This window comes from Oncorhynchus nerka, linkage group LG9a (genome assembly GCF_034236695.1).
Source record: "Oncorhynchus nerka isolate Pitt River linkage group LG9a, Oner_Uvic_2.0, whole genome shotgun sequence".
Classification (NCBI taxonomy): domain Eukaryota; kingdom Metazoa; phylum Chordata; class Actinopteri; order Salmoniformes; family Salmonidae; genus Oncorhynchus; species Oncorhynchus nerka.
Window position 1 is genome coordinate 5,062,077 of NC_088404.1, and position 27,299 is coordinate 5,089,375.

General features: G+C 47.3%; 1 protein-coding gene across 2 annotated transcripts in view; it reads right to left on the bottom strand.

Annotated features, from left to right (window-relative positions):
• The window catches only part of LOC115121765 (growth arrest-specific protein 2), a 77,060-nt gene that overhangs the window by 20,272 nt on the left and 29,489 nt on the right, over window positions 1-27,299 (bottom strand). The window contains exons 1-4 of one of the 2 annotated variants that reach the window (XM_065022239.1): window positions 25,738-25,856; window positions 23,628-23,791; window positions 10,404-10,543; window positions 394-535 (exon numbers count right to left, since the gene is read on the bottom strand). In XM_065022239.1, the coding sequence (XP_064878311.1) occupies window positions 394-535; window positions 10,404-10,543; window positions 23,628-23,772 (427 nt within the window). In that variant the 5' untranslated portion in view covers window positions 23,773-23,791; window positions 25,738-25,856. Of the gene's footprint in view, window positions 1-393; window positions 536-10,403; window positions 10,544-23,627; window positions 23,792-25,737; window positions 25,857-27,299 lie in introns of those variants that run through there. The other variant, XM_065022238.1, reaches the window with a different exon arrangement.

The following is a 27,299-nucleotide window of genomic DNA, read 5'->3' on the forward strand; positions in this document are numbered from 1 at the left end:
CCATAGACGGCAGTCTGGGTCTATCCTCCTCCTCCCTGGTAGTGCTGCTGACAGCCTGAGATAGATCCGGACAAGGCCATATTTAGTGTGACTTGCTTCAGAAGTCACATATTCCAATCTTCAACTTATTTGAGACGTATTATAGTTATTATTATTGGGCCATATTTATGAAAGGAAACTGAAACTTGATTATCTGTGACCAGACTGGTGTACTGTTCTCACCAGGGTTTTGGGGTTAATTCCATTTCAATTCAGTGAATTTATGAAACTTCCAAAGGTTCTAGAACCTAATGAGTGGTCATTGAGATTCTCCGCAATTTGTTCTGTTGTGTTCTAGCTTGAAAGAATCAAAACGGAGCATTAATGCAAAAACTGACATACATCCGTACTCACCCAGTCCCTCAGACTCAAACAGGCAGGTCTCTCCCACCCCCACCTGACGACACCAGGTCAGGAAGTTAGCCGTGTTGTCCCTGGCGAAGAAGGACCCGGAGGGAGCGCTGGCACGACACGGGATCCTCCGGCATGGGATGGCCTGGTGGAGGGAGACATTAGAAGAAAATAGATTCCTTTGTGTGAGAAATGGAAGTGCCCCCTAGGTGGAAGGACAGGTCAGAGGTTACAATGGCAGTGGAGACACATTAGGGAAGAGATAAACATTTACATTTTGAGTCATTATGCAAACTTACCATCGTGAGTTCATACATTCTCATACTTTGCCCTATACTGGTCCCCCATGGGAATCAAACCCAAAACTCTGGCATTGCAAGCACCATCCTCTACCAACTGAGCCACACGGGACCCCAACCATCAACCACAATATCAGTTGGTGCCATTTGTAAATAGCAACTTGTTAATACAAAGCAACGTCACAGAGAATTGTCTCGGCGGATATCCTAGAGGGTGGAGAGGCGGACCAGCAGCCCTCCATCCAGGGATGCAGTAACCCTGACTGACCTTGTACCTCTCAACGTGTGTGTCTGAGGGCGTAAGGAAACAAGGGCTGTTTCTGTTTTCATTAAATGGACAATAAAATATCTATTGTATTCTCAACAGAACAGCAAGGCTGTGATAGTGATATTCTGTAATGATTTATCCCCAAAGACAAGGGGGGGGGGGTCCGACTGTGACCACAAACTGTTGCTACATGGCCAACTTCAGGCCCAACAGAAGTTGGTCGGACTTCATTGTTCCTTTCAGAGAAAAGACAGTCCTTGTTAATTCACTCAGTCTCTGACCGAATCTGAGCTTCCCAACCCCCAACCCCCAGTCAGTTGGGTTCCCATCAGAACACACTATAACCATCTACCCCCATAGTCCCTAGTACATATGCCACCTGTCTTTTTCAGATTTGTTCTCCATATGTTGAGGGGCTCTGGTTTCAGCTCTGGTTCGAGGAACTTTTCTTTTCGCAGATCAATATTGTAGATGATGGCTGGGGGGGACCAAGAGAGGGAGAGGAGGAGGAGGGCTAGACTACTAATGCACCAGGTCTGGTCTGGTATGGGAGAGAGAGATGGAGCAGAGGAGGAGGATGAGGAGGGCTAGACTACTACTGCACCAGGCCTGGTCTGGTATGGGAGAGGGATGGAGGGGAGGAGGTCTAGACTACTACTGCACCAGGCCTGGTCTGGTATAGGAGAGAGGGATGGAGGGGAGGAGGGCTAGACTACTACTGCACCAGGACTGGTATGGTATGGGAGAGAGAGATGGAGCAGAGGAGGAGGAGGAGGAGGGCTAGACAACTACTGCACCAGGCCTGGTCTGGTATGGGAGAGAGGAATGAGGGGAGCAGGGGAGGAAGTCTAGACTACTACTGCACCAGGCCTGGTCTGGTATAGGAGAGAGGGATGGAGGGGAGGAGGGCTAGACTACTACTGCACCAGGACTGGTCTGGTATGGGAGAGAGAGATGGAGCAGAGGAGGAGGAGGAGGAGGGCTAGACAACTACTGCACCAGGCCTGGTCTGGTATGGGAGAGAGGAATGAGGGGAGGAGGGGAGGAAGTCTAGACTACTACTGCACCAGGCCTGGTCTGGTATGGGAGAGAGGGATGGAGGGGAGGAGGTCTAGACAACTACTGCACCAGGCCTGGTCTGGGAGAGAGGGATGGCGGGGAGGAGGTCTAGACTACTACTGCACCAGGCCTGGTCTGGGAGAGAGGGATGGCGGGGAGGAGGTCTAGACTACTACTGTACTAGGCCTGGTCTGGTATGGGAGAGAGAAATGGGGGGAGCAGGGGCGGAGGAGGAGGAGGGGAGGAGGAGAGGAGGAGGGGAGGGCTAGACTACTCCACCAACAGGTCTGGTCTGGTATGGTCTGACTTGAGGATCAAATGACACTTGAGGCTCCACACAGGCAGCAGCCCCCCACCAAACCTGGGTTCAAATTCTATTTGAAAATCTATTCAAAATGATGTATCTGTGCTTGATTGAGTTTTCCTGGCTCGATGGAACCAATTAAATAGTTCCAAAACCGCAATAGGGACTCCAGGCAGGCTTAAGCAAATACATAAAGTATTTTAACAATTTCAAATAATATTTGAACCCAGGTTTAAGGTCTGCCCCCCACACGATGAGGTAGATTTATGCTCCTTGCTATGGTTTAATACAGGATGTGTGCGTCTCCGAGCCGAGAGAAAGGCTGTGTCCCTAATGGCACCGTATTCCCTATATAGTGCACTACCTTTGACTGGCTCTATATAGGGAATACGGTGCCAATTGGGACGCAGACAAAGAAAGGTACAATGAGGTCATGGTGGAAAAAAATGCAGTGTTTTCTTTCATTCCAGGCTCTTCTAGTTGGCTCCTCTCTGGGAGGGACTCTGCCGTTCTCCTTTCATTCCAGGCTCTTCTAGTTGGCTCCTCTCTGGGAGGGACTCTGCCGTTCTCCTTTCATTCCAAGCTCTTCTAGTTGGCTCCTCTCTGGGAGGGACTCTGCCGTTCTCCTTTCATTCCAGGCTCTCCTAGCTGGGAGGGACTCTGCCGTTCTCCTTTCATTCCAGGCTCTCCTAGTTGGCTCCTCTCTGGGAGGGACTCTGCCGTTCTCCTTTCATTCCAAGCTCTTCTAGTTGGCTCCTCTCTGGGAGGGACTCTGCCGTTCTCCTTTCATTCCAGGCTCTCCTAGTTGGCTCCTCTCTGGGAGGGACTCTGCCGTTCTCCTTTCATTCCAAGCTCTTCTAGTTGGCTCCTCTCTGGGAGGGACTCTGCCGTTCTCCTTTCATTCCAGGCTCTCCTAGTTGGCTCCTCTCTGGGAGGGACTCTGCCGTTCTCCTTTCATTCCAGGCTCTCCTAGTTGGCTCCTCTCTGGGAGGGACTCTGCCGTTCTCCTTTCATTCCAAGCTCTTCTAGTTGGCTCCTCTCTGGGAGGGACTCTGCTGTTCTCCTTTCATTCCAGGCTCTTCTAGCTGGGAGGGACTCTGCCGTTCTCCTTTCATTCCAGGCTCTTCTAGCTGGGAGGGACTCTGCCGTTCTCCTTTCATTCCAGGCTCTTCTAGTTGGCTCCTCTCTGGGAGGGACTCTGCTGTTCTCCTTTCATTCCAGGCTCTTCTAGTTGGCTCCTCTCTGGGAGGGACTCTGCTGTTCTCCTTTCATTCCAGGCTCTTCTAGCTGGCTCCTCTCTGGGAGGGACTCTGCCGTTCTCCTTTCATTCCAGGCTCTCCTAGCTGGCTCCTCTCTGCTATGGCCACATTTTAGCTCACGTTCTTTGGTTGAAGGTTATGCCCGCATCTTTGTTTTAGTGGACCACCGTACTAGTATGAGCTACTCTGTACACTACCAACTCAGTGGTCTTGTAGTTAGAGTGTCCTCCCCGAGTTGGCAAGGTTGGGAGATCAATTCCCGGCCGGGTCACTAAGACTAAACTACTGTCTCTGCTTGGCACTCAGCATTAAAGATATAGAAGGGGGCATGTCCAGAGGATGCCTGGTTACATACTGCTATGGATACTGTAGCTACCTGCAGAACCCTCCTCGCCTGTCTAGTTAATATTAAGTATGGGTGGAGATGGGAGCCTGTTAAGTATGGGTGGAGATGGGAGCCTGTTAAGTATGGGTGGAGATGGGAGCCTGTTAAGTATGGATGGAGATGGGAACCTGTTAAGTATGGGTGGAGATGGGAGCCTGTTAAGGATGGGTGGAGATGGGAACCTGTTAAGTATGGATGGAGATGGGAACCTGTTAAGTATGGGTGGAGATGGGTTTTATTACCTCGTTCCATGTACAAAGAGGACTTCGAAGCTATAGCTCCAAACTATTCCAAGCGGTTTGGAGCAGGTTGGAGCGGTTTGGAGCAGGTTGGAGCGGTTTGGAGCAGGTTGGAGCAGGTTGGAGCGGTTTGGAGCAGGTTGGAGCAGGTTGGAGCAGGTTGGAGCAGGTTGGAGCAGGTTGGAGCGGTTTGGAGCAGGTTGGAGCAGGTTGGAGCAGGTTGGAGCGGTTTGGAGCAGGTTGGAGCAGGTTGGAGCGGTTTGGAGCGGTTTGGAGCAGGTTGGAGCAGGTTGGAGCAGGTTGGAGCGGTTTGGAGCAGGTTGGAGCTGTTTGGAGCAGGTTGGAGTGGTTTGGAGCAGGTTGGAGCGGTTTGGAGCAGGTTGGAGTGGTTTGGAGCAGGTTGGAGCGGTTTGGAGCAGGTTGGAGTGGTTTGGAGCAGGTTGGAGCGGTTTGGAGCGGTTTGGAGCAGGTTGGAGCGGTTTGGAGCGGTTTGGAGCAGGTTGGAGCAGGTTGGAGCAGGTTGGAGCGGTTTGGAGCAGGTTGGAGCGGTTTGGAGCAGGTTGGAGCAGGTTGGAGCGGTTTGGAGCGGTTTGGAGCAGGTTGGAGAGGTTTGGAGCAGGTTGGAGCAGGTTGGAGCGGTTTGGAGCAGGTTGGAGCGGTTTGGAGCAGGTTGGAGCAGGTTGGAGCAGGTTGGAGCGGTTTGGAGCAGGTTGGAGCGGTTTGTAGCAGGTTGGAGCAGGTTGGAGGAGGTTGGAGCAGGTTGGAGCTGTTTGTAGCGGTTTGGAGCGGTTTGGAGCAGGTTGGAGCAGGTTGGAGCGGTTTAGAGCTTTGGCTTTGAAGTCTTCTCTGTATTTTAGTAGAGATAACTGGGCCTTTTAAAACAAAACTGTTCTGAATCTGAGTAGAGATAACTGGGCCTTTTAAAACAAAACTGTTCTGAACGACGCCAGGACAGCGGAGTCAATCACCACCTTCCGGAGACACCTGAAACCCCACCTCTTTAAGGAATACCTAGGATAGGATAAAGTAATCCTTCTCACCCCCCTTAAAAGATGTAGATGCACTATTGTAAAGTGGCTGTTCCACTGGATGTCATAAGGTGAATGCACCAATTTGTAAGTCGCTCTGGATAAGAGCGTCTGCTAAATGACTTAAATGTAATGTAAATGTAATCTGAGTAGAGATAACTGGGCCTTTTAAAACAAAACTGTTCTGAATCTGAGTAGAGATAACTGGACCTTTTTAAAACAAAACTGTTCTGAATCTGAGTAGAGATAACAGGGCCTTTTTAAAACAAAACTGTTCTGAATCTGAGTAGAGATAACTGGGCCTTTTTAAAACCAAACTGTTCTGAGTCTGAGCAGAGATTACTTTTAAAAGTAATAATTTAAAAATAATTGCAGGAGACATTGTGTAACATCAGATTGTTTAAATGAAATAAAATAAAAAGCCCGGTGAAATAATGAATTGACAAGTCTTGGAGAGAAATTGGCCCCAGGTATCCTGTGTAACTCAGGTATAAGTAATAAGCCTGAACTGACTGACAGGCTGACTGGCTATCTGGCTGACTATCTGGCTGACTGGCTGGCTATCTGGCTAGCTGGCTGGCTGGCTTACTGGCTAACTGACTGACTGGCTAACGGGCTGACTGACTTACGGGCTGACTGGCTTGGCTATCTGGCTGACTGGCTGGCTGGCTGGCTATCTGGCTGACTGGCTAGATGGCTGGCTGACTGGCTAACTGACTGACGGGCTGACTGGCTATCTGGCTGACTGGCTTGGCTATCTGGCTGGCTGGCTGACTAGCTGGCTAACTGACTGGCTGACTGGCTGGCTAGCTATCTGGCTATCTGGCTGGCTAGCTGGCTGACTACCTTTTAAGTCCAGTCTCTATCCAAACATGATCTATTGACCTCAGAGATACAAATATTATCCCCCCTATTTTCTGTTAGGGGGAGTGAACAGAATGTCTAGGTCAGACAAGCCCAAATAAACCCAAACCATTTTCTCCAGAGTTCCTGTCTCTGTCTCTCTCTCTCCCTCCCCCTCAGTCTCTCCCTCCCACCCTCCATTTCTCTCTCTTTCCTAGATCAATAGACTGCTCTATATTCACAAGGGGCCTCCCTATGGCAATTGACCTCAAGTATTTCCACACATCTGTGCTGCTAGCTGATCTACTCACACCAGCATCAGGAGACCCACCACAAGAAGCCCTGTAACAGACGCTCACCAGCATCAGGAGACCCACCACAAGAAGCCCTGTAACAGACTCTCACCAGCATCAGGAGACCCACCACAAGAAGCCCTGTAACAGACTACCACCAGCATCAGGAGACCCACCACCAGCAGCTCTGTAATAGACTACCACCAGCAGCTCTGTAATAGACAACCACCAGCAGCTCTGTAATAGACAACCACCAGCAGCTCTGTAATAGACAACCACCAGCAGCTCTGTAACAGACTACCACCAGCAGCTCTGTAATAGACTACCACCAGCAGCTCTGTAATAGACTACCACCAGCAGCTCTGTAATAGACCACCACCAGCAGCTCTGTAACAGACCACCACCAGCAGCTCTGTAATAGACTACCACCAGCAGCTCTGTAACAGACTACCACCAACAGCTCTGTAACAGACCACCACCAGCAGCTCTGTAACAGACCACCACCAGCAGCTCTGTAATAGACCACCACCAGCAGCTCTGTAATAGACTACCACCACCAGCTCTGTAATAGACTACCACCAGCAGCTCTGAAATAGACAACCACCAGCAGCTCTGTAATAGACCACCACCAGCAGCTCTGTAATAGACTACCACCAGCAGCTCTGTAATAGACCCACCACCAGCATCAGGAGACCCACCACCAGCAGCTCTGTAATAGACTACCACCAGCAGCTCTGTAATAGACTCTCACCAGCCTCAGGAGACCCACCACCAGCCCTGTAACAGACTACCAGCAGCATCAGGAGACCCACCACCAGCCCTGTAACAGACTACCACCAGCATCAGGAGACCCACCACAAGAAGCCCTGTAACAGACTACCACCAGCATCAGGAGACCCACCACCAGCAGCTCTGTAACAGACTCTCACCAGCATCAGGAGACCCACCACCACCAGCCCTGTAACAGACTCTCACCAGCATCAGGAGACCCACCACCACCAGCCCTGTAACAGACTCTCACCAGCATCAGGAGACCCACCACCAGCAGCTCTGTAATAGACTACCACCAGCAGCTCTGTAATAGACTACCACCAGCAGCTCTGTAACAGACCACCACCAGCAGCTCTGTAATAGACTACCACCAGCAGCTCTGTAATAGACTATCACCAGCAGCTCTGTAACAGACTACCACCAGCAGCTCTGTAACAGACTACCACCAGCAGCTCTGTAATAGACTACCACCAGCAGCTCTGTAATAGACTACCACCAGCAGCTCTGTAACAGACTACCACCAGCAGCTCTGTAATAGACTACCACCAGCAGCTCTGTAACAGACTACCACCAGCAGCTCTGTAATAGACTACCACCAGCAGCTCTGTAACAGACTACCACCAGCAGCTCTGTAATAGACTACCACCAGCAGCTCTGTAATAGACTACCACCAGCAGCTCTGTAACATACCACCACCAGCAGCTCTGTAATAGACTACCACCAGCAGCTCTGTAATAGACTACCACCAGCAGCTCTGTAATAGACTACCACCAGCAGCTCTGTAATAGACCCACCACCACCAGCTCTGTAATAGACCACCACCAGCAGCTCTGTAACAGACTACCACCAGCAGCTCTGTAATAGACTACCACCAGCAGCTCTGTAACAGACCACCACCAGCATCAGGAGACCCACCACCAGCAGCTCTGTAATAGACTACCACCAGCAGCTCTGTAATAGACTACCACCAGCATCAGGAGACCCACCACCAGCAGCTCTGTAATAGACTACCACCAGCATCAGGAGACCCACCACCAGCAGCTCTGTAATAGACTACCACCAGCAGCTCTGTAATAGACTCTCACCAGCAGCTCTGTAATAGACTACCACCAGCATCAGGAGACCCACCACCAGCAGCTCTGTATAGACTACCACCAGCAGCTCTGTAATAGACTACCACCAGCATCAGGAGACCCACCACCAGCAGCTCTGTAATAGACTACCACCAGCAGCTCTGTAACAGACTACCACCAGCAGCTCTGTAATAGACCACCACCAGCAGCTCTGTAATAGACCACCAGCAGCTCTGTAATAGACTACCACCAGCAGCTCTGTAACAGACTACCACCAGCAGCTCTGTAACAGACTACCACCAGCAGCTCTGTAATAGACCACCACCAGCAGCTCTGTAATAGACTACCACCAGCAGCTCTGTAATAGAGTACCACCAGCAGCTCTGTAATAGACCACCACCAGCAGCTCTGTAATAGACTACCACCAGCAGCTCTGTAATAGACTACCACCAGCAGCTCTGTAATAGACTACCACCAGCAGCTCTGTAATAGACTACCACCAGCAGCTCTGTAATAGACTACCACCAGCAGCTCTGTATTAGACTACCACCAGCAGCTCTATAATAGACTACCACCAGCAGCTCTGTAATAGACTACCACCAGCAGCTCTGTAATAGACTACCACCAGCAGCTCTGTAATAGACCACCACCAGCAGCTCTGTAATAGACTACCACCAGCAGCTCTGTAACAGACTACCACCAGCAGCTCTGTAATAGACTACCACCAGCAGCCCTGTAATAGACTACCACCAGCAGCTCTGTAATAGACTCTCACCAGCATCAGGAGACCCACCACCACCAGCCCTGCAATGGCTTAGACCTCTGTTCAAATACTATTTGAAATCATTCAGATACTTTGATCGTTTCGTCTCCCTGGAGTGACAGATGGGCGGGGTTTGCACTTTTGCAACCTGTATTCTATTTCTAGATTCTATTGGTTCCAACCAGTATTCTATTTCTAGATTCTATTGGTTCCATCCTCTATTCTATTTCTAGATTCTATTAGTTCCATCCTCTATTCTATTTCTAGATTCTATTGGTTCCATCCTCTATTCTATTTCTAGATTCTATTGGTTCCATCCTCTATTCTATTTCTAGATTCTATTGGTTCCATCCTCTATTCTATTTCTAGATTCTATTGGTTCCATCCTTTATTCTATTTCTAGATTCTATTAGTTCCATTACACCAGGCAAGCTCATTCAAGCACACCTAAATGACTCCAAATTATTTCAAATACTATTTGAACACTATTGAAAATGTACAATGTAAACTTCATGCTTGGTGTATTTCACATCAACGATTCTAACAAAATGAACCCGTTTCTGTCATTAGTTTCGTATGAAACAGCATGGTCGGAGTTTTACAAGCTATACACTACCATACTCTACAGTTTAACAAGCTATACACTACACCTTCCCATACAGTTATTCTCACTCTAACCTCCAGCATGTGGCCTCTACTCAAATATGGGGCCCCATAATGGGGACAGCTTGTACCAATAGCTATTATATACAGCCATGATATGACATACCAAAGACCTTGCAGAAACAGACTTACTTAAATACCTTTAAAAGAGACATTTTGCCGAAGACTCACTAACCACAAAACTGGCCTATCGGGTCATGAAATATCAGTTGCTGCAGGACTACTAGTCTCTTATGTGAAGGTTAGCGAATTGGCTTTCAGCTGGAATAAGAACTTAAAGATAAAGATATAAAACTGTATTTTTTTGTGAAGAATCAACAACAAGTGGGACACAATCATGAAGTGGAAGGACATTTATTGGATATTTCAAACTTTTTTAACAAATCAAAAACTGAAAAATTGGGCGTGCAAAATGAGTTTTATATCTTTATGTTTGAAGCCTGAAATGTGGCAAAAGGTCGCAAAGTTCAAGGGGGGCGAATACTTTCGCAAGGCTCTGTAAGAGCTGATCTAGGATCAGGTTCCCCCCCGTCCATATAATGCTATTCATTATGATGAAAAAGGCAAAACTGATAATCCTACGTCAGCACTTTTACTTTGAGACACCAGACTAGATCTCTGCCTTGTTTTTTTCTGCTCCGGTGTAGGTTCCCCCAAAGCTTTGCCGTTTTCCGGGACCAGGCAAGGACCAGCCACCTCGCCATTGGTTCTGATTTATGATTCGGGTCAGCGTGATAGTGTGAAAAGGGCATAGGTTTCTCAGTACCTTTCCATTGCCAAGAGGCAGTTCTCCATGGTTCTGAGTCTGGTTCTGCTTGAACTTCTCCTGTAGCGTCTCAGCCAGCTGGCATAGCAGGAAGCCATTGTCCAAACGCTCCATGAAGCTCTCTGCTGTGATCTCCAGACCTGGGGTGGAGAGGGATGTGGAGGGAAGGAGACCCATTAAATATACGTTAAGGGGTGGAGAGGGATGTGGAGGGAAGGAGACCCATTAAATATACGTTAAGGGGTGGAGAGGGATGTGGAGGAAGGAGACCCATTAAATATACGTTAAGGGGTGGAGAGGGATGTGGAGGGAAGGAGACCCATTAAATATACGTTAAGGGGTGGAGAGGGATGTGGAGGGAAGGAGACCCATTAAATATACGTTAAGGGGTGGAGAGGGATGTGGAGGGAAGGAGACCCATTAAATATACGTTAAGGGGTGGAGAGGGATGTGGAGGGAAGGAGACCCATTAAATATACGTTAAGGGGTGGAGAGGGATGTGGAGGGAAGGAGACCCATTAAATATACGTTAAGGGGTGGAGAGGGATGTGGAGGGATGGAGACCCATTAAATATACGTTAAGGGGTGGAGAGGGATGTGGAGGAAGGAGACCCATTAAATATACGTTAAGGGGTGGAGAGGGATGTGGAGGAAGGAGACCCATTAAATATACGTTAAGGGGTGGAGAGGGATGTGGAGGGAAGGAGACCCATTAAATATACGTTAAGGGGTGGAGAGGGATGTGGAGGGAAGGAGACCCATTAAATATACGTTAAGGGGTGGAGAGAAGGAGACCCATTAAATATACGTTAAGGGGTGGAGAGAAGGAGACCCATTAAATATACGTTAATACTCTGAGATGCTTTTTCATTAAGAGCCCATTATATATATATATATATATATATATATATATATTTTTTTTTTACAACTTTTGAGTAGTTAGTTAGTATATCTACTACTGTTCAAAAGTTTGGGTTTACTTAGAAATGTCCTTGTTCTTGAAAGAAAAGCAAATGTTTTGTCCATTAAAATAACATGACATTGATCAGAAATACAATGTAGACATTGTTAATGTTGTAAATGACTATTGTAGCTGAAAACGGGTGATTAAAAAAAAAAAATGGAATATCTACATAGGCGTATAGAGGCCCATTATCAGCAACCATCACTCCTGTGTTCCAATGGAATATCTACATAGGCGTATAGAGGCCCATTATCAGCAACCATCACTCCTGTGTTCCAATGGAATATCTACATAGGCGTATAGAGGCCCATTATCAGCAACCATCACTCCTGTGTTCCAATGGAATATCTACATAGGCGTATAGAGGCCCATTATCAGCAACCATCACTCCTGTGTTCCAATGGAATATCTACATAGGCGTATAGAGGCCCATTATCAGCAACCATCACTCCTGTGTTCCAATGGAATATCTACATAGGCGTATAGAGGCCCATTATCAGCAACCATCACTCCTGTGTTCCAATGGAATATCTACATAGGCGTATAGAGGCCCATTATCAGCAACCTTCACTCCTGTGTTCCAATGGAATATCTACATAGGCCTACAGAGACCCATTATCAGCAACCTTCACTCCTGTGTTCCAATGGAATATCTACATAGGAGTACAGAGACCCATTATCAGCCACCATCACTCCTGTGTTCCAATGGAATATCTACATAGGCGTATAGAGGCCCATTATCAGCAACCATCACTCCTGTGTTCCAATGGCACAAGTTGATCATTTTAAAAGGCTAATTGATCATTAGAAAATCCTTTTGCAATTCTGTTATCACAGCTGAAAACTGTTGTTCTGCTTAAAGAAGCAATAAAACTGTCCTTCTTTAGACGAGTTGAGTATCTGGAGCATCAGCATTTGTGGGTTCGGTTACAGGCTCAAAATGACCAGAAACAAAGAACTTTCCTCTGAAACTCGTCAGTCTATTTTTGTTCTGAGAAATGAAGGCTGTTCCATGTGAGAAATTGCCAACAAACTGACAACAAACTGAAGATCTGTGTACTACTCCCTTCACAGAACAGCGCAAACTGGCTCTAACCATAGAAAAAGGAGTGAGAGGCCCCGGTGCACAACTGAGCAAGAGGACAAGTACATTAGAGTGTCTAGTTAAATAGTACCCTCAAAACAACAGTCTCAAAGTCAACAGTGAAGAGGCGACTCCGGGATGCTGGCCTTCTAGGCAGAGTTGTAAAGAGAAATCCATATCTCAGACAGACAGACAGACAGACAGACAGACAGACAGACAGACAGACAGACAGACAGACAGACAGACAGACAGAGAGAGAGACACACACACACACACACACACAGACACAGAGAGATCAACATGTGGTATTTCTAGTTGACTGGCATCCAGACGACCATTCCTTCTTAGTTAGATCATTCTGACTGCAATAGGAGGTGGGGGGGGGCGTCTAACTGTGGAAAAGAAACCAGGGGGATTTCTGTCTTCATCTATTTTTCTTTTGGTAGAGAGAGGAGGGGGCTGGAGTAGAGGGAGGGGTGTTAGGGTTTGGTAGAGAGAGGAGGGGGCTGGAGTAGAGGGAGGGGTGTTAGGGTTTGGTAGAGAGAGGAGGGGCTGGAGTAGAGGGAGGGGTGTTAGGGTTTGGTAGAGAGAGGAGGGGGCTGGAGTAGAGGGAGGGGTGTTAGGGTTTGGTAGAGGGAGGAGGGGCTGGAGAAGAGGGAGGGGTGTTAGGGTTTGGTAGAGAGAGGAGGGGGCTGGAGTAGAGGGAGGGGTGTTAGGGTTTGGTAGAGGGAGGAGAGGGCTGGAGAAGGAGGAGGGGGTTAGGGTTTGGTAGATGGGAGGAGGGGGCTGGAGTAGAGGGAGGGGTGTTAGGGTTTGGTAGAGGGAGGAGAGGGCTGGAGAAGGAGGAGGGGGTTAGGGTTTGGTAGATGGGAGGAGGGGGCTGGAGTAGAGGGAGGGGTGTTAGGGTTTGGTAGAGAGAGGAGGGGCTGGAGTAGAGGGAGGGGTGTTAGGGTTTGGTAGAGGGAGGAGAGGGCTGGAGAAGGAGGAGGGGTTAGGGTTTGGTAGATGGGAGGAGGGGTCTGGAGTAGAGGGAGGGGTGTTAGGGTTTGGTAGAGGGAGGAGAGGGCTGGAGAAGGAGGAGGGGGTTAGGGTTTGGTAGATGGGAGGAGGGGCTGGAGTAGAGGGAGGGGTGTTAGGGTTTGGTAGAGGGAGGAGAGGGCTGGAGAAGGAGGAGGGGGTTAGGGTTTGGTAGATGGGAGGAGAGGAGAGGGCTGGAGAAGAAGGAGGGGTGTTAGGGTTTGGTAGAGGGAGGAGAGGATGGGGCTGGAGAAGGAGGAGGGGGTTAGGATTTGGTAGAGGGAGGAGAGGATGGGCTGGAGAAGGAGGAGGGGGTTAGGGTTTGGTAGAGGGAGGAGAGGATGGGGCTGGAGAAGGAGGAGGGGGTTAGGGTTTGGTAGAGGGAGGAGAGGAGGGGGCTGGAGAAGGAGGAGGGGGTTAGGGTTTGGTAGAGGGAGGAGAGGAGGGGGCTGGAGAAGGAGGAGGAGGGGGTTAGGGTTTGGTAGAGGGAGGAGAGGATGGGGCTGGAGAAGGAGGAGGGGGTTAGGGTTTGGTAGAGGGGGAGAGGAGGGGGCTGGAGAAGGAGGAGGGGGTTAGGGTTTGGTAGAGGGAGGAGAGGACGGTGCTGGAGAAGGAGGAGGGGGGTTAGGGTTTGGTAGATGGGAGGAGGGGGCCGGAGGGGAGGTGGGTTCAGGGGTTTTAATGAGTTCCAAATGTTGTAATTGATCCCAGAGGATGGAGGGAGAGACAGGGAGATGGAGAGAGAGAGAGAACTTGGGAAATACCCTATACTCCTGCCTTATTCTTATTCAACACTTTCTATTAACTATCCTTTATAAACCATACATCATTAGAAAAATAAATACTGTTAACAAATGATTTATAAATGTTGTAAAAGATTAGTACATTATTAGCAACTATATTAGTTAGTTAAACATTCATGTAAATATATTTACTATTAATGTAGAAATGATTTGTTAATATTTAGTTAATTATTTACTAATGAATATATACCTGGCTTATAAAGCCTTGCTTATTATAAAGTGTTACCGTCCCCTCCCTCATTTTTAATTGCACCTTCATTTAACTAGGCAAGTCAGATAAGGAGAACAGTGGGTTAACTGCCTTGTTCAGGGATAGGTTTGTACCTTGTCAGTTCTGGGATTCGATCCAGCAACCTTTTGGTTACTGGCCCAATGCTCTTAACACTAGGCTACCAGCCGCGCCAAAGTACATATATTGTATGTCTTGTTTATTGTGGCCTTTTCAAACATATCTACAGTATTAAGAACAAAAGAGAAGTAGGCATTTGTCTGAAGCCGAAAAAGAAAGGAAATTCACGAGCACCACAACGCGTACCTCCCCCATCCTCTACCAAGGTTTTCCAGCACACAGCTTCAGCTTACTTTGACCTAAGTTGCTCTAATAGAATTTCAATCAAAGTGTAGGATTGGTTAGTATTCAAACCTTCTCAAAAACAGCCAAATTCACTTAGAGGAAGTGCTCCACAAAAAATGAATTAATCAATTCCAGACATATTAATATGCTTTATATGCATTAGAACGATACTTCTGGTTTGGACTGGAAAGTCCAAGCAATCTGCCAATTGTTTATTCAATGGTCACTTTATGGACACTATAGTCTCGTTTTAATCTGATGTCTAGAATTTGAGCTAGGTGGGCCGCAGAAAAAACTCTGAAAACTAAATTGCTAACGACCCTGTTAAAAATCCGGTACGTTTTTCTCGGTAAAGGCCGCACGGCTCATGACGTTAGGCAGGGAGTGTGTTGTGTATCTCCAATCAGGTTGATTTGTGAATTTTCATTGAAATTGATTTACATATGATGCTTTAACCAATGTCATACTATTGTGGGGGGAGCAATCTTTTTCATGTAATTGTCAAATCTAGACCAGAGATGAACATTCTGGAAGATCATCAAGGAAGATATCATCATCAGCTGCTGATTATTTGCAAACTGGTAGGGAGCACGAGGCCAGATTAACCATGTGATGTATCTACTTCCTGTAGGGGGGGGGCTAACCAGACCACATCAGAGGCCATACCTAATATCTCAGCTCAGCTGGCTACCCAATGCTAACAGTTAGGGACTGAAAATGCACACGCACACAATTCCCAATGCTAACAGATAGGGACTGACACAGATAGAGTGTGTCAATATAGGGTCAGATAGGATCAAACGGAATATGCTGATTTGAAGCACTTCCTGGAATAGGAAGTGTTGAACAATCAAGAGGCTACTGATACAGTAGTCTACAGCTAGACTTCTTTCTATCGTACATTGTACAGTTGGCTACTAAAGATGCTAATAATAGCCATTATTCAATTAGGAGAAGGTTACAATGTGTGTGTGTGACACACTCAGGGGCGTACTGGCCGACATGCCGGATGGGCTGGTCCATTTTAAGCCCAGTGGGCCTGTCTAATTATTATTATCTGGCTAATAATGAGGGCCTCAAGGGGGGAAAAAAATGGGCTGATGTGTTAGAAATGTGGTCTGGTCCCAGTCCGCCCCTTAGACACAATTGTCACGTTCTGACCTTTATTTCCTTTGTTTTGTATTTATTTAGTATGGTCAGGGCGTGAGTTGGGTGGGCAGTCTGTTTGTTTTTCTAGGTTTTTGGTATTTCTATGTTTCGGCCTAGTATGGTTCTCAATCAGAGGCAGGTGTCATTAGTTGTCTCTGATTGAGAATCATACTTAGGTAGCCTGTGTTTCACTGTGTGTTTGTGGGTGATTGTTCCTGTCTCTGTGTTTTGCACCAGATAGGGCTGTTTTTGGTTTTCCACGTTTATTGTTTTGTAGTGTTCGTGTTTATCTTTTTTTATTAAACGTGAATCGATATAACCACGCTGCGTTTTGGTCCGCCTCTACTTCACCACAGGAATACCGTTACAACAATCTCCATTCCAGACTCATTAACGATTGATTGGTAATGACCTTCAGATCAACAGGATAATGCAAGTCCATTGAGAATCCATTCAAATTAAAAGGTAATAGTGAATAATGGCTGAAGCTGATTAGGCTACAAAAGTAACTAACACAATAACTAACTACCTAACTGCAAACAACAGACCATCGCCTGTGTTTAAGGTTGAACACAACGTGGTGTAACATGGTTAGATGATTGTTTGTTGAACAGGATATGCTTTGGACAGCTTTGCAAATCAGACACAGCAGCATCAAATTGCTTCCTGAACTATGATCAGTCACAGGTACAAACAACCCCATGACTGAAACAGCCTGCAGAGACTGGTTTGGCTGTTGTATTTTTACAAGCATGTTTACCTTTACTCAACACACATGTTTATTAGATATCATGCCTCAGTAACCCAGCCTGGATCCCAAAGAGACCATGCCTCAGTAACCCAGCCTGGATCCCAAAGAGACCATGCCTCAGTAACCCAGCCTGGATCCCAAATAGACCATGCCTCAGTAACCCAGCCTGGATCCCAAAGAGACCATGCCTCAGTAACCCAGCCTGGATCCCAAAGAGACCATGCCTCAGTAACCCAGCCTGGATCCCAAAGAGACCATGCCTCAGTAACCCAGCCTGGATCCCAAAGAGACCATGCCTCAGTAACCCAGCCTGGATCCCAAAGAGACCATGCCTCAGTAACCCAGCCTGGATCCCAAAGAGACCATGCCTCAGTAACCCAGCCTGGATCCCAAATAGACCATGCCTCAGTAACCCAGCCTGGATCCCAAAGAGACCATGCCTCAGTAACCCAGCCTGGATCCCAAAGAGACCATGCCTCAGTAACCCAGCCTGGATCTCCCCCCAAATAGACCATGCCTCAGTAACCCAGCATGGATCCCAAAGAGAACATGCCTCAGTAACCCAGCCTGGATCCCAAAGAGACCATGCCTCAGTAACCCAGCCTGGATCCCAAATAGACCATGCCTCAGTAACCCAGCATGGATCCCAAAGAGACCATGCCTCAGTAACCCAGCCTGGATCCCAAAGAGACCATGCCTCAGTAACCCAGCCTGGATCCCAAAGAGACCATGCCTCAGTAACCCAGCCTGGATCCCAAAGAGACCATGCCTCAGTAACCCAGCCTGGATCCCAAAGAGACCATGCCTCAGTAACCCAGCCCGGATCCCAAAGAGAACATGTCTCAGTAACCCAGTCTGGATCCCAAAGAGACCATGCCTCAGTAACCCAGCCTGGATCTCCCCCCAAATAGACCACGCCTCAGTAACCCTCCTGGATCCCAAAGAGACCATGCCTCAGTAACCCTCCTGGATCCCAAAGAGACCATGCCTCAGTAACCCTCCTGGATCCCAAAGAGACCATGCCTCAGTAACCCAGCATGGATCCCAAATAGACCATGCCTCAGTAACCCAGCATGGATCCCAAAGAGACCATGCCTCAGTAACCCAGCATGGATCCCAAAGAGACCATGTCTCAGTAACCCAGCCTGGATCCCAAATAGACCATGCCTCAGTAACCCAGCCTGGATCCCAAATAGACCATGCCTCAGTAACCCAGCATGGATCCCAAAGAGAACATGCCTCAGTAACCCAGCCTGGATCCCAAAGAGACCATGCCTCAGTAACCCAGCCTGGATCCCAAAGAGACCATGCCTCAGTAACCCAGCATGGATCCCAAAGAGACCATGCCTCAGTAACCCAGCATGGATCCCAAAGAGACCGTGCCTCAGTAACCCAGCCTGGATCCCAAAGAGACCATGCCTCAGTAACCCAGCCTGGATCCCAAAGAGACCATGCCTCAGTAACCCAGCCTGGATCCCAAAGAGACCATGCCTCAGTAACCCAGCCTGGATCCCAAAGAGACCATGCCTCAGTAACCCAGCCTGGACTTGAAAGAGCAAGCGGAAGCACAGTGGCAGGGGAAAACTCCCTGTTAGAATTAGACCTTTAGAGGAACCAGACTCAGAACAATTATTCTTATACATCTGCTACACTGAGAGATGTAAAGAGATCAGCTAGAAAGATGTGTCGGCATTGAGTAATTGTCTCTGGCCCCCTCCCAGTTAGGGGGAGTGATGAGCTCTATAGCAGAGTCTCACAACTCAATTGCTGGTTGAAAACGGGTTTCTGCCCCTCCCGAAAGAGAATTTGTAGATAATTGGCCCTCTTTCTCGGACTCACCCACAAACAGGACCAAGCCTGACCTGCTGAGGAGTGACGGACTCCATCCTAGCTGGAGGGGTGCTCTCATCTTATCTACCAACATAGACAGGGCTCTAACTCCCCTAGCTCCACAATGAAATAGGGTGCAGGCCAGGCAGCAGGCTGTTAGCCAGCCTGCCAGCTTAGTGGAGTCTGCCACTAGCACAGTCAGTGTAGTCAGCTCAGCTATCTCCATTGAGATCGTGTCTGTGCCTCGACCTAGGTTGGGCAAAACGAAACATGTCGGTGTTCGCCTTAGCAATCTCACTAGGATAAAGACCTCCTCCATTCCTGCCATTATTGAAAGTGATTGTGATATCTCACATCTCAAAATAGGGCTACTTAATGTTCGATCCCTCACTTCCAAGGCAGTTATAGTCAAGGAACTGATCACTGATCATAATCTTGATGTGATTGGCCTGACTGAAACATGGCTTAAGCCCGATGAATTTACTGTGTTAAATGAGGCCTCACCTCCTGGTTACACTAGTGACCATATCCCCCGCGCATGCCGCAAAGGGGGAGGTTGCTAACATTTACGATAGCAAATTTAAATAATAATAAAAAAATAAAAAACATTTTCATCTTTTGAGCTTCAAGTCATGAAATCTATGCAGCCTACTCAATCACTTTTTAGAGCTACTGTTTACAGGCCTCCGGGGCCATATACAGCGTTCCTCACTGAGTTCCCTGAATTCCTATCGGACCTTGTAGTCATAGCTGATAATATTACAATTTTTGGTGACTTTAATATTCACAACCCTAACCCACTCCAAAAGGATTTCAGAGCCATCATCGACTTAGTGGGCTTTGTCCAACATGTCTCCGGACCTACTCACGTCCACAGTCATACTCTAGACCTAGTTTTGTCCCATGGAATAAATGTTGTGGATCTAATGTTTTTCCTCATAATCCTGGACTATCGGACCACCATTTTATTACGTTTGCAATCGCAACAAATAATCTGCTCAGACCCCTACCAAGGAGCATCAAAAGTCGTGCTATAAATTCTCAGACTACCCAAAGATTCCTTGATGCCCTTCCAGACTCCCTCTGCCTACCCAAGGACGTCAGAGGACAAGAATCAGTTAACCATCTAACTGAGGAACTCAATTTAACCTTACGCAATACCCTAGATGCAGTTGCACCCCTAAAAACTAAAAACATGTGTCATCAGAAACTAGCTCCCTGGTATACAGAAAATACCTGAGCTCTGAAGCAAGCTTCCAGAAAATTGGAACGGAAATGGCGCCACACCAAACTGGAAGTCTTTCGACTAGCTTGGAAAGACAATACCGTGCAGTATCGAAGAGCCCTCACTGCTGCTCCACCAAACTGGAAGTCTTCCGACTAGCTTGGAAAGACAGTACCGTGCAGTACCGAAGAGCCCTCCCTGCTGCTACACCAAACTGGAAGTCTTCTGACTAGCTTGGAAAGACAGTACCGTGCAGTACCGAAGAGCCCTCACTGCTGCTCGATCATCCTATTTTTCTAACTTAATTGAGGAAAATAAGAACAATCCCAAATTTAGTTTTGATACTGTCGCAAAGCTAACTAAAAAGCAGCATTCCCCAAGAGAGGATGGCTTTCACTTCAGCAGTAATACATTCATGAACTTCTTTGAGCAAAAGATCATGATCATTAGAAAGCAAATTACGGACTCCTCTTTAAATCTGCGTATTCCTCCAAAGCTCAGTTGTCCTGAGTCTGCACAACTCTGCCAGGACCTAGGATCAAGAGAGACACTCAAGGGTTTTAGTACTATATCTCTTGACACAATGATGAAAACAATCATGGCCTCTAAATCTTCAAGCTGCATACTGGACCCAATTCCAACTAAACTACTGAAAGAGCTGCTTCCTGTGCTTGGCCCTCCTATGTTGAACATAATAAACGGCTCTCTATCCACTGGATGTGTACCAAACTCACTAAAAGTGGCAGTAATAAAGCCTCTCTTGAAAAAGCCAAACCTTGACCCAGAAAATATAAAAAAACTAGTGGCCTAAATCAAATCTTCCATTCCTCTCAAAATGTTTAGAAAAAGCTGTTGCCCAGCAACTGACTGCCTTCCTGAAGACAAACAATGTATACGAAATGCTTCAGTCTGGTTTTAGACCCCATCATAGTACTGAGACTGCACTTGTGAAGGTGGTAAATGACCTTTTAATGGCGTCAGACTGAGGCTCTGCATCTGTCCTTGTGCTCCTAGACCTTAGTGCTGCTTTTGATACCATCGATCACCACATTCTTTTGGAGAGATTGGAAACCCAAATTGGTCTACACAGGCAAGTTCTGGCCTGGTTTAGATTTTATCTGTCGGAAATATATCGGTTTGTCTCTGTGAATGGTTTGTCCTCTGACAAATCAAATGTACATTTTGGTGTTCCTCAAGGTTCCGTTTTAGGACCACTATTGTTTTCACTATATATTTTACCTCTTGGGGATGTCATTCGAAAACATAACGTTAACTTTCACTGGTATGCGTATGACACACAGCTGTACATTTCATTGAAACATGGTGAAGCCCCAAAATTGCCCTGGCTAGAAGCCTGTGTTTCAGACATAAGGAAGTGGATGGCTGCAAACGTTCTACTTTTAAACTCGGACAAAACAGAGATGCTTGTTCTAGGTCCCAAGAAACAAAGAGATATTCTGTTGAATCTGACAATTAATCTTGATGGTTGTACAGTCGTCTCAAATGAAACTGTGAAGGACCTCGGCGTTACTCTGGACCCTGATCTCTCTTTTGACGAACATATCAAGACTGTTTCAAGGACAGCTTTTTTCCACCTACGTAACTTTGCAAAAATCAGAAACTTTCTGTCCAATGATGATGCAGAAAAATGTATCCATGTTTTTGTCACTTCTAGGTTAGACTACTGCAATGCTCTACTTTCCGTCTACCCGGATAAAGCACTAAATAAACTTCAGTTGGTGCTAAATACGGCTGCTAGAATCCTGACTAGAACCCAAAAATTTGATCATATTACTCCAGTGCTAACCTCCCTATACTGGCTTCCCGTTAAGGCAAGGGCTGATTTCAAGGTTGTACTGCTAACCTACAAAGCATTACATGGGCTTGCTCCTACCTATCTTTCCGATTTGTCCTGCCGTACATATCTACACGTACGCTATGGTCACAAGACGCAGGCCTCCTAATTGTCCCTAGAATTTCTAAGCAAACAGCTGGAGGCAGGGATTTCTCCTATAGAGCTCCATTTTTATGGAATGGTCTGCCTACCCATGTGAGAGACGCAGACTCGGTCTCAACCTTCAAGTCTTTATTGAAGACTCATCTCTTCAGTCGGTCCTATGATTGAGTGTAGTCTGGCCCAGGAGTGTGAAGGTGAACGGAAAGGCACTGGAGCAACGAACAGCCCTTGCTGTCTCTGCCTGGCTGGTTCCCCTCTCTCCACTGGGATTCTCTACCTCTAACCCTATTACAGGGGCTGAGTCACTGGCTTACTGGTGCTCTTCCTTGTCGTCCCTAGGAGGGGTGCGTCACTTGAGTGGGTTGAGTCACTGACGTGGTCTTCCTGTCTGGGTTGGCGCCCCCCCTTGGGTTGTGCCATGGCGGAGATCTTTGTGGGCTATACTCGGCCTTGTCTCAGGATGGTAAGTTGGTGGTTGAAGATATCCCTCTAGTGGTGTGGGGGCTGTGCCTTGGCAAAGTGGGTGGGCCCTGTCCAGGGGTCTCATCGGATGGGGCCACAGTGTCTCCTGATCCCTCCCGTCTCAGCCTCCAGTATTTATGCTGCAGTAGTTTGTGTTGGAGGGCTAAGGTCAGTCTGTTATATCTGGAGTATTTCTCCTGTCTTATCCGGTGTCCTGTGTGAATTTAAGTATTCTCTCTCTCTCTCTCTCTGAGGACCTGTGCCGTAGGACCATGCCTCAGGACTACCTGACATGATGACTCCTTGTTGTCCCCAGTCCACCTGGCCGTGCTGCTGCTCCAGTTTCAACTGTTCTGCCTGTGGCTATGGAGCCCTGACCTGTTCACTGTGATTACTAATATTTGACCATGCTGGTCATTTACGAACATTTGAACATCTTGGCCATGTTCTGTTTTTATCTCCACACGGCACAGCCAGAAGAGGACTGGCCACCCCTCATAGCCTGGATCCTCTCTAGGTTTCTTCCTAGGTTTTGGCCTTTCTAGGGAGGTTTTCCTAGCCACCGTGTTTCTACACCTGCATTGTTTGCTGTTTGGGGGTTTTAGGCTGGGTTTCTGTACAGCCCTTTGATATATCAGCTGATGTAACAAGGGCTATATAAAAAAAACTGTTGGTATCGATGTCCCCAGTGGGAATCAAAGCCCCAATCCTTACCCAGCATGTTTGTGTGGGTGTCCCCAGTGGGAATCGAAGCCCCAATCCTTACCCAGCATGTTGGTGTGGGTGTCCCCAGTGGGAATCGAAGCCCCAATCCTTACCCTGCATGTTGGTGTGGGTGTCCCCAGTGGGAATCGAAGCCCCAATCCTTAACCTGCATGTTGATGTGGGTGTCCCCAGTGGGAATCGAAGCCCCAATCCTTACCCAGCATGTTGGTATCGATGTCCCCAGTGGGAATCGAAGCCCCAATCCTTACCCAGCATGTTGGTATCGATGTCCCCAGTGGGAATCAAAGCCCCAATCCTTACCCAGCATGTTGGTATCGATGTCCCCAGTGGGAATGGAAGCCCCAATCCTTACCCAGCATGTTGGTATCGATGTCCCCAGTGGGAATCGAAGCCCCAATCCTTACCCAGCATGTTGGTATCGATGTCCCCAGTGGGAATCAAAGCCCCAATCCTTACCCAGCATGTTGGTATCGATGTCCCCAGTGGGAATCAAAGCCCCAATCCTTACCCAGCATGTTGGTATCGATGTCCCCAGTGGGAATCGAAGCCCCAATCCTTACCCAGCATGTTATTGAGCCACATGTCCTCCATCATGAGCAGTAGACCCAAACATACTGTAGGATCCACATATATTTTAATCTATATATGAAAGTATATATTCTATACATCACATAGAACTTACCCAGCATGCTGGTTAGCCATAGGGCTAGGTCTTCCTTCATTGGCAAAAGGCTGGCTTCGTGGCGGCTGGCCAGCCATTGGCTATACTGCTGCATATCCGTCAGGCCTGGGCCAATCGGCTGCTTGGGACTCAGAGAGCTGCACATGGTGGGTCTCTCCCGTCACCTTGAGAGAGGAGAGGGTCAGACAGTCACAACAAACACTGGCCTTGAGAGGAGGAGAGGTTCGGACAGTCACAACAAACACTGGCCCTGAGAGAGGAGAGGGTCAGACAGTCACAACAAACACTGGCCCTGAGAGAGGAGAGGGTCAGACAGTCACAACAAACACTGGCCCTGAGAGAGGAGAGGGTCAGACAGTCACAACAAACACTGGCCCTGAGAGGAGAGGGTCAGACAGTCACAACAAACACTGGCCCTGAGAGAGGAGAGGGTCAGACAGTCACAACAAACACTGGCCCTGAGAGAGGAGAGGGTCAGACAGTCACAACAAACACTGGCCCTGAGAGAGGAGGGTCAGACAGTCACAACAAACACTGGCCCTGAGAGAGGAGAGGGTCAGACAGTCACAACAAACACTGGCCCTGAGAGGAGAGGGTCAGACAGTCACAACAAACACTGGCCCTGAGAGAGGAGAGGGTCAGACAGTCACAACAAACACTGGCCCTGAGAGAGGAGAGGGTCAGACAGTCACAACAAACACTGGCCCTGAGAGGAGAGGGTCAGACAGTCACAACAAACATTGGCCCTGAGAGGAGAGGGTCGGACAGTCACAACAAACACTGGCTTTGAGAGAGGAGAGGGTCGGACAGTCACAACAAACACTGGCTTTGAGAGAGGAGAGGGTCAGACAGTCACAACAAACACTGGCCCTGAGAGGAGAGTGTCAGACAGTCACAACAAACACTGGCCCTGAGAGAGGAGAGGGTCAGACAGTCACAACAAACACTGGCCCTGAGAGAGGAGAGGGTCAGACAGTCACAACAAACACTGGCCCTGAGAGGAGGAGAGGGTCGGACAGTCACAACAAACACTGGCCCTGAGAGGAGAGGGTCAGACAGTCACAACAAACACTGGCCCTGAGAGGAAAGGGTCAGACAGTAATAACAAACATTGGCCCTGAGAGGAGAGGGTCAGACAGTCACAACAAACACTGGCCCTGAGAGGAAAGGGTCAGACAGTCACAACAAACATTGGCCCTGAGAAGAGGGTCAGACAGTCACAACAAACACTGGCCCTGAGAGGAGAGGGTCAGACAGTCACAACAAACACTGGCCCTGAGAGAGGAGAGGGTCAGACATCACCTGCTCTCCATTTAAGTCTGTCTTCACTTGAACCACACCCTCTTTCCTTCTATCCGTCCTTCCACTCCACTTCTATCCCTCTCATTCTCCTCTACAGGTCATTTCATCACTCCATTCAACCTCTATCCCTCTCATTCTCCTCTACAGGTCATTTCATAACTCCATTCAACCTCTATCCCTCTCTCTCTCATCATTATTTTTCTTCCAGTTACTGGTTCTTCACCCACACTGTCCGACTAAACCCACACTGTCCGACTAAACCCACACTGTCCGACTAAACCCACACTGTCCTACTAAACCCACACTGTCCTACTAAACCCAGCTCTCTTTACCCACACCATCCCAATGACCCTCAGAACTCAAACCATCCTACTAAACCCGGCTCTCATCCCCCTCAGACAGCCCCAATTCACTGACCTCTTAAAACTACCATGTAAACTTGTTTTAAAGGTCCTTAATTTTATGTCCTGAGAGGTTCACTGACAGAGTAATACGTTTGATGTGAGTTTTCAGAGTTTGAACCGTGATATCAGATGAGATGTGAGTTTTCAGAGAGTGTAAACTGTGATATCAGATGAGATGTGAGTTTTCAGAGAGTTTGAACCGTGATATCAGATGAGATGTGAGTTTTCAGAGAGTGTAAACTGTGATATCAGATGAGATGTGAGTTTTCAGAGAGTTTGAACCGTGATATCAGATGAGATGTGAGTTTTCAGAGAGTGTGAACCGTGATATCAGATGAGATGTGAGTTTTCAGAGAGTGTAAACTGTGATATCAGTGTAAGGAAAGGGCTCTGTTATACTGTACCCATGGATTGCCAGGACACTTCACCTGGGCACGTACTGTAGATATTTTCTTCATTAGTATGTTTCAGGTTTTATTAGTCATTTGTACGGGATACACTTGGTATTACTTGCAGGTTTCTTCTGGACAAAGCAACAAGAATAAAACATAATGAAAGATAAGAATAGGAACATGAAGTAAATTGCTCAGTAGAAGACTTTTTTTTTTTTGCATAAGTATTATACAGGAAGGCACAACTGATATGTATGTAATCACTGTGGGAATTGAACCTCAACCTTGGCGTTGCTACGGTAGCGTCACACCAACTGAGCCACCTTTAATTCGGTAATATAAGCAGGTCTCAGCTAGTTTAACCTGAATGTCTCTTATCTGAGGTTTGTTGTTCACCCATTCTGTCCTCCAAAAGAATATTTAACCTGACTGTCTCTTATCTGAGGTTTGTTGTTTACCCATTCTGTCCTCCTAAAGCATATTTAACCTGACTGTCTCTTATCTGAGGTTTGTTGTTTACCCATTCTGTCCTCCTAAAGAAGATTTTTTTATTTCACCTTTATTTAACCAACCTGTCCTACTAAAGCAGAGGAGTAGGAGAGTAATTCCAACGGAAGAACACAGTCAGGATCAGGGAATCTTTGTCCTCCTGGCCAAGATCTGGCTGTACCTAATGCTCTGGGCCTGGTGTGGTGTACATTGCTGTAGATACAGAGGTTTTCAACATGTTCTTGCCCAGGGACTGCCGGCCCAGGCAAACCGGTGTCCCCCAGGACCCCATCATTTGTTAGCAAAAAATGTAAAGAACACATCCTGTCTTATCATCAGGTGAATGATAATGCCAAGTAGAAGTAATCAACATTTTAAAATGTGAAGATTTGGTAGACAGTAACATTATTTTGACCTTCCCACTATTCATTGGAATTGAGAATTAACAGTCTATTAGCTAGAATGGTACCTTGGTCGCATAGGGGGAAAAAATGTCAGTTTAAAGCAAATTTCCATCAATTCTACACATGTTGCCATGGCTAACGCTGTGTTCCTCTGCTCAAACATTATAACTTAATCAACGGACATGCCTGGTTTTGGGAATGTTCGATTCTCCCAGACTGTCTAGTTTTTATTTGATTGTTAGTTCTCAAAGATGGTTTTATAAAGAAAATCTATATAGTTCAATACCTTTTCTGCACACTTTCTATCTAGTTTTGGTCATTTAAGTTGACACTGAAACCGTTTTCCCATCCTGAAAACTAACACTTAGACGGCCCGCCTTAAGAATTTTCTACACATAAAAAAATTCTGTAATTATCTCCGATGACTGTTATTTCCTCCATACTAATGGGATCGTTTGAGATTTTTTGCAATGAAGTCAATTATCTACTTCCTCAGAGTCGTTAGCTAGTATGCTAACTGTTCCTGTAGACTTCCAGTCATTGTGCTAACACTAGTTAGCATCGGCTTGTGAAACTACCTCTAAATTCCTTCATACGGGACGCAGACATAAAATGGTATCTAAGATTGTATTCTGTTGCAGCTAGGAATATTACTTTTTTTTTTAATGATATTTTTCAGAT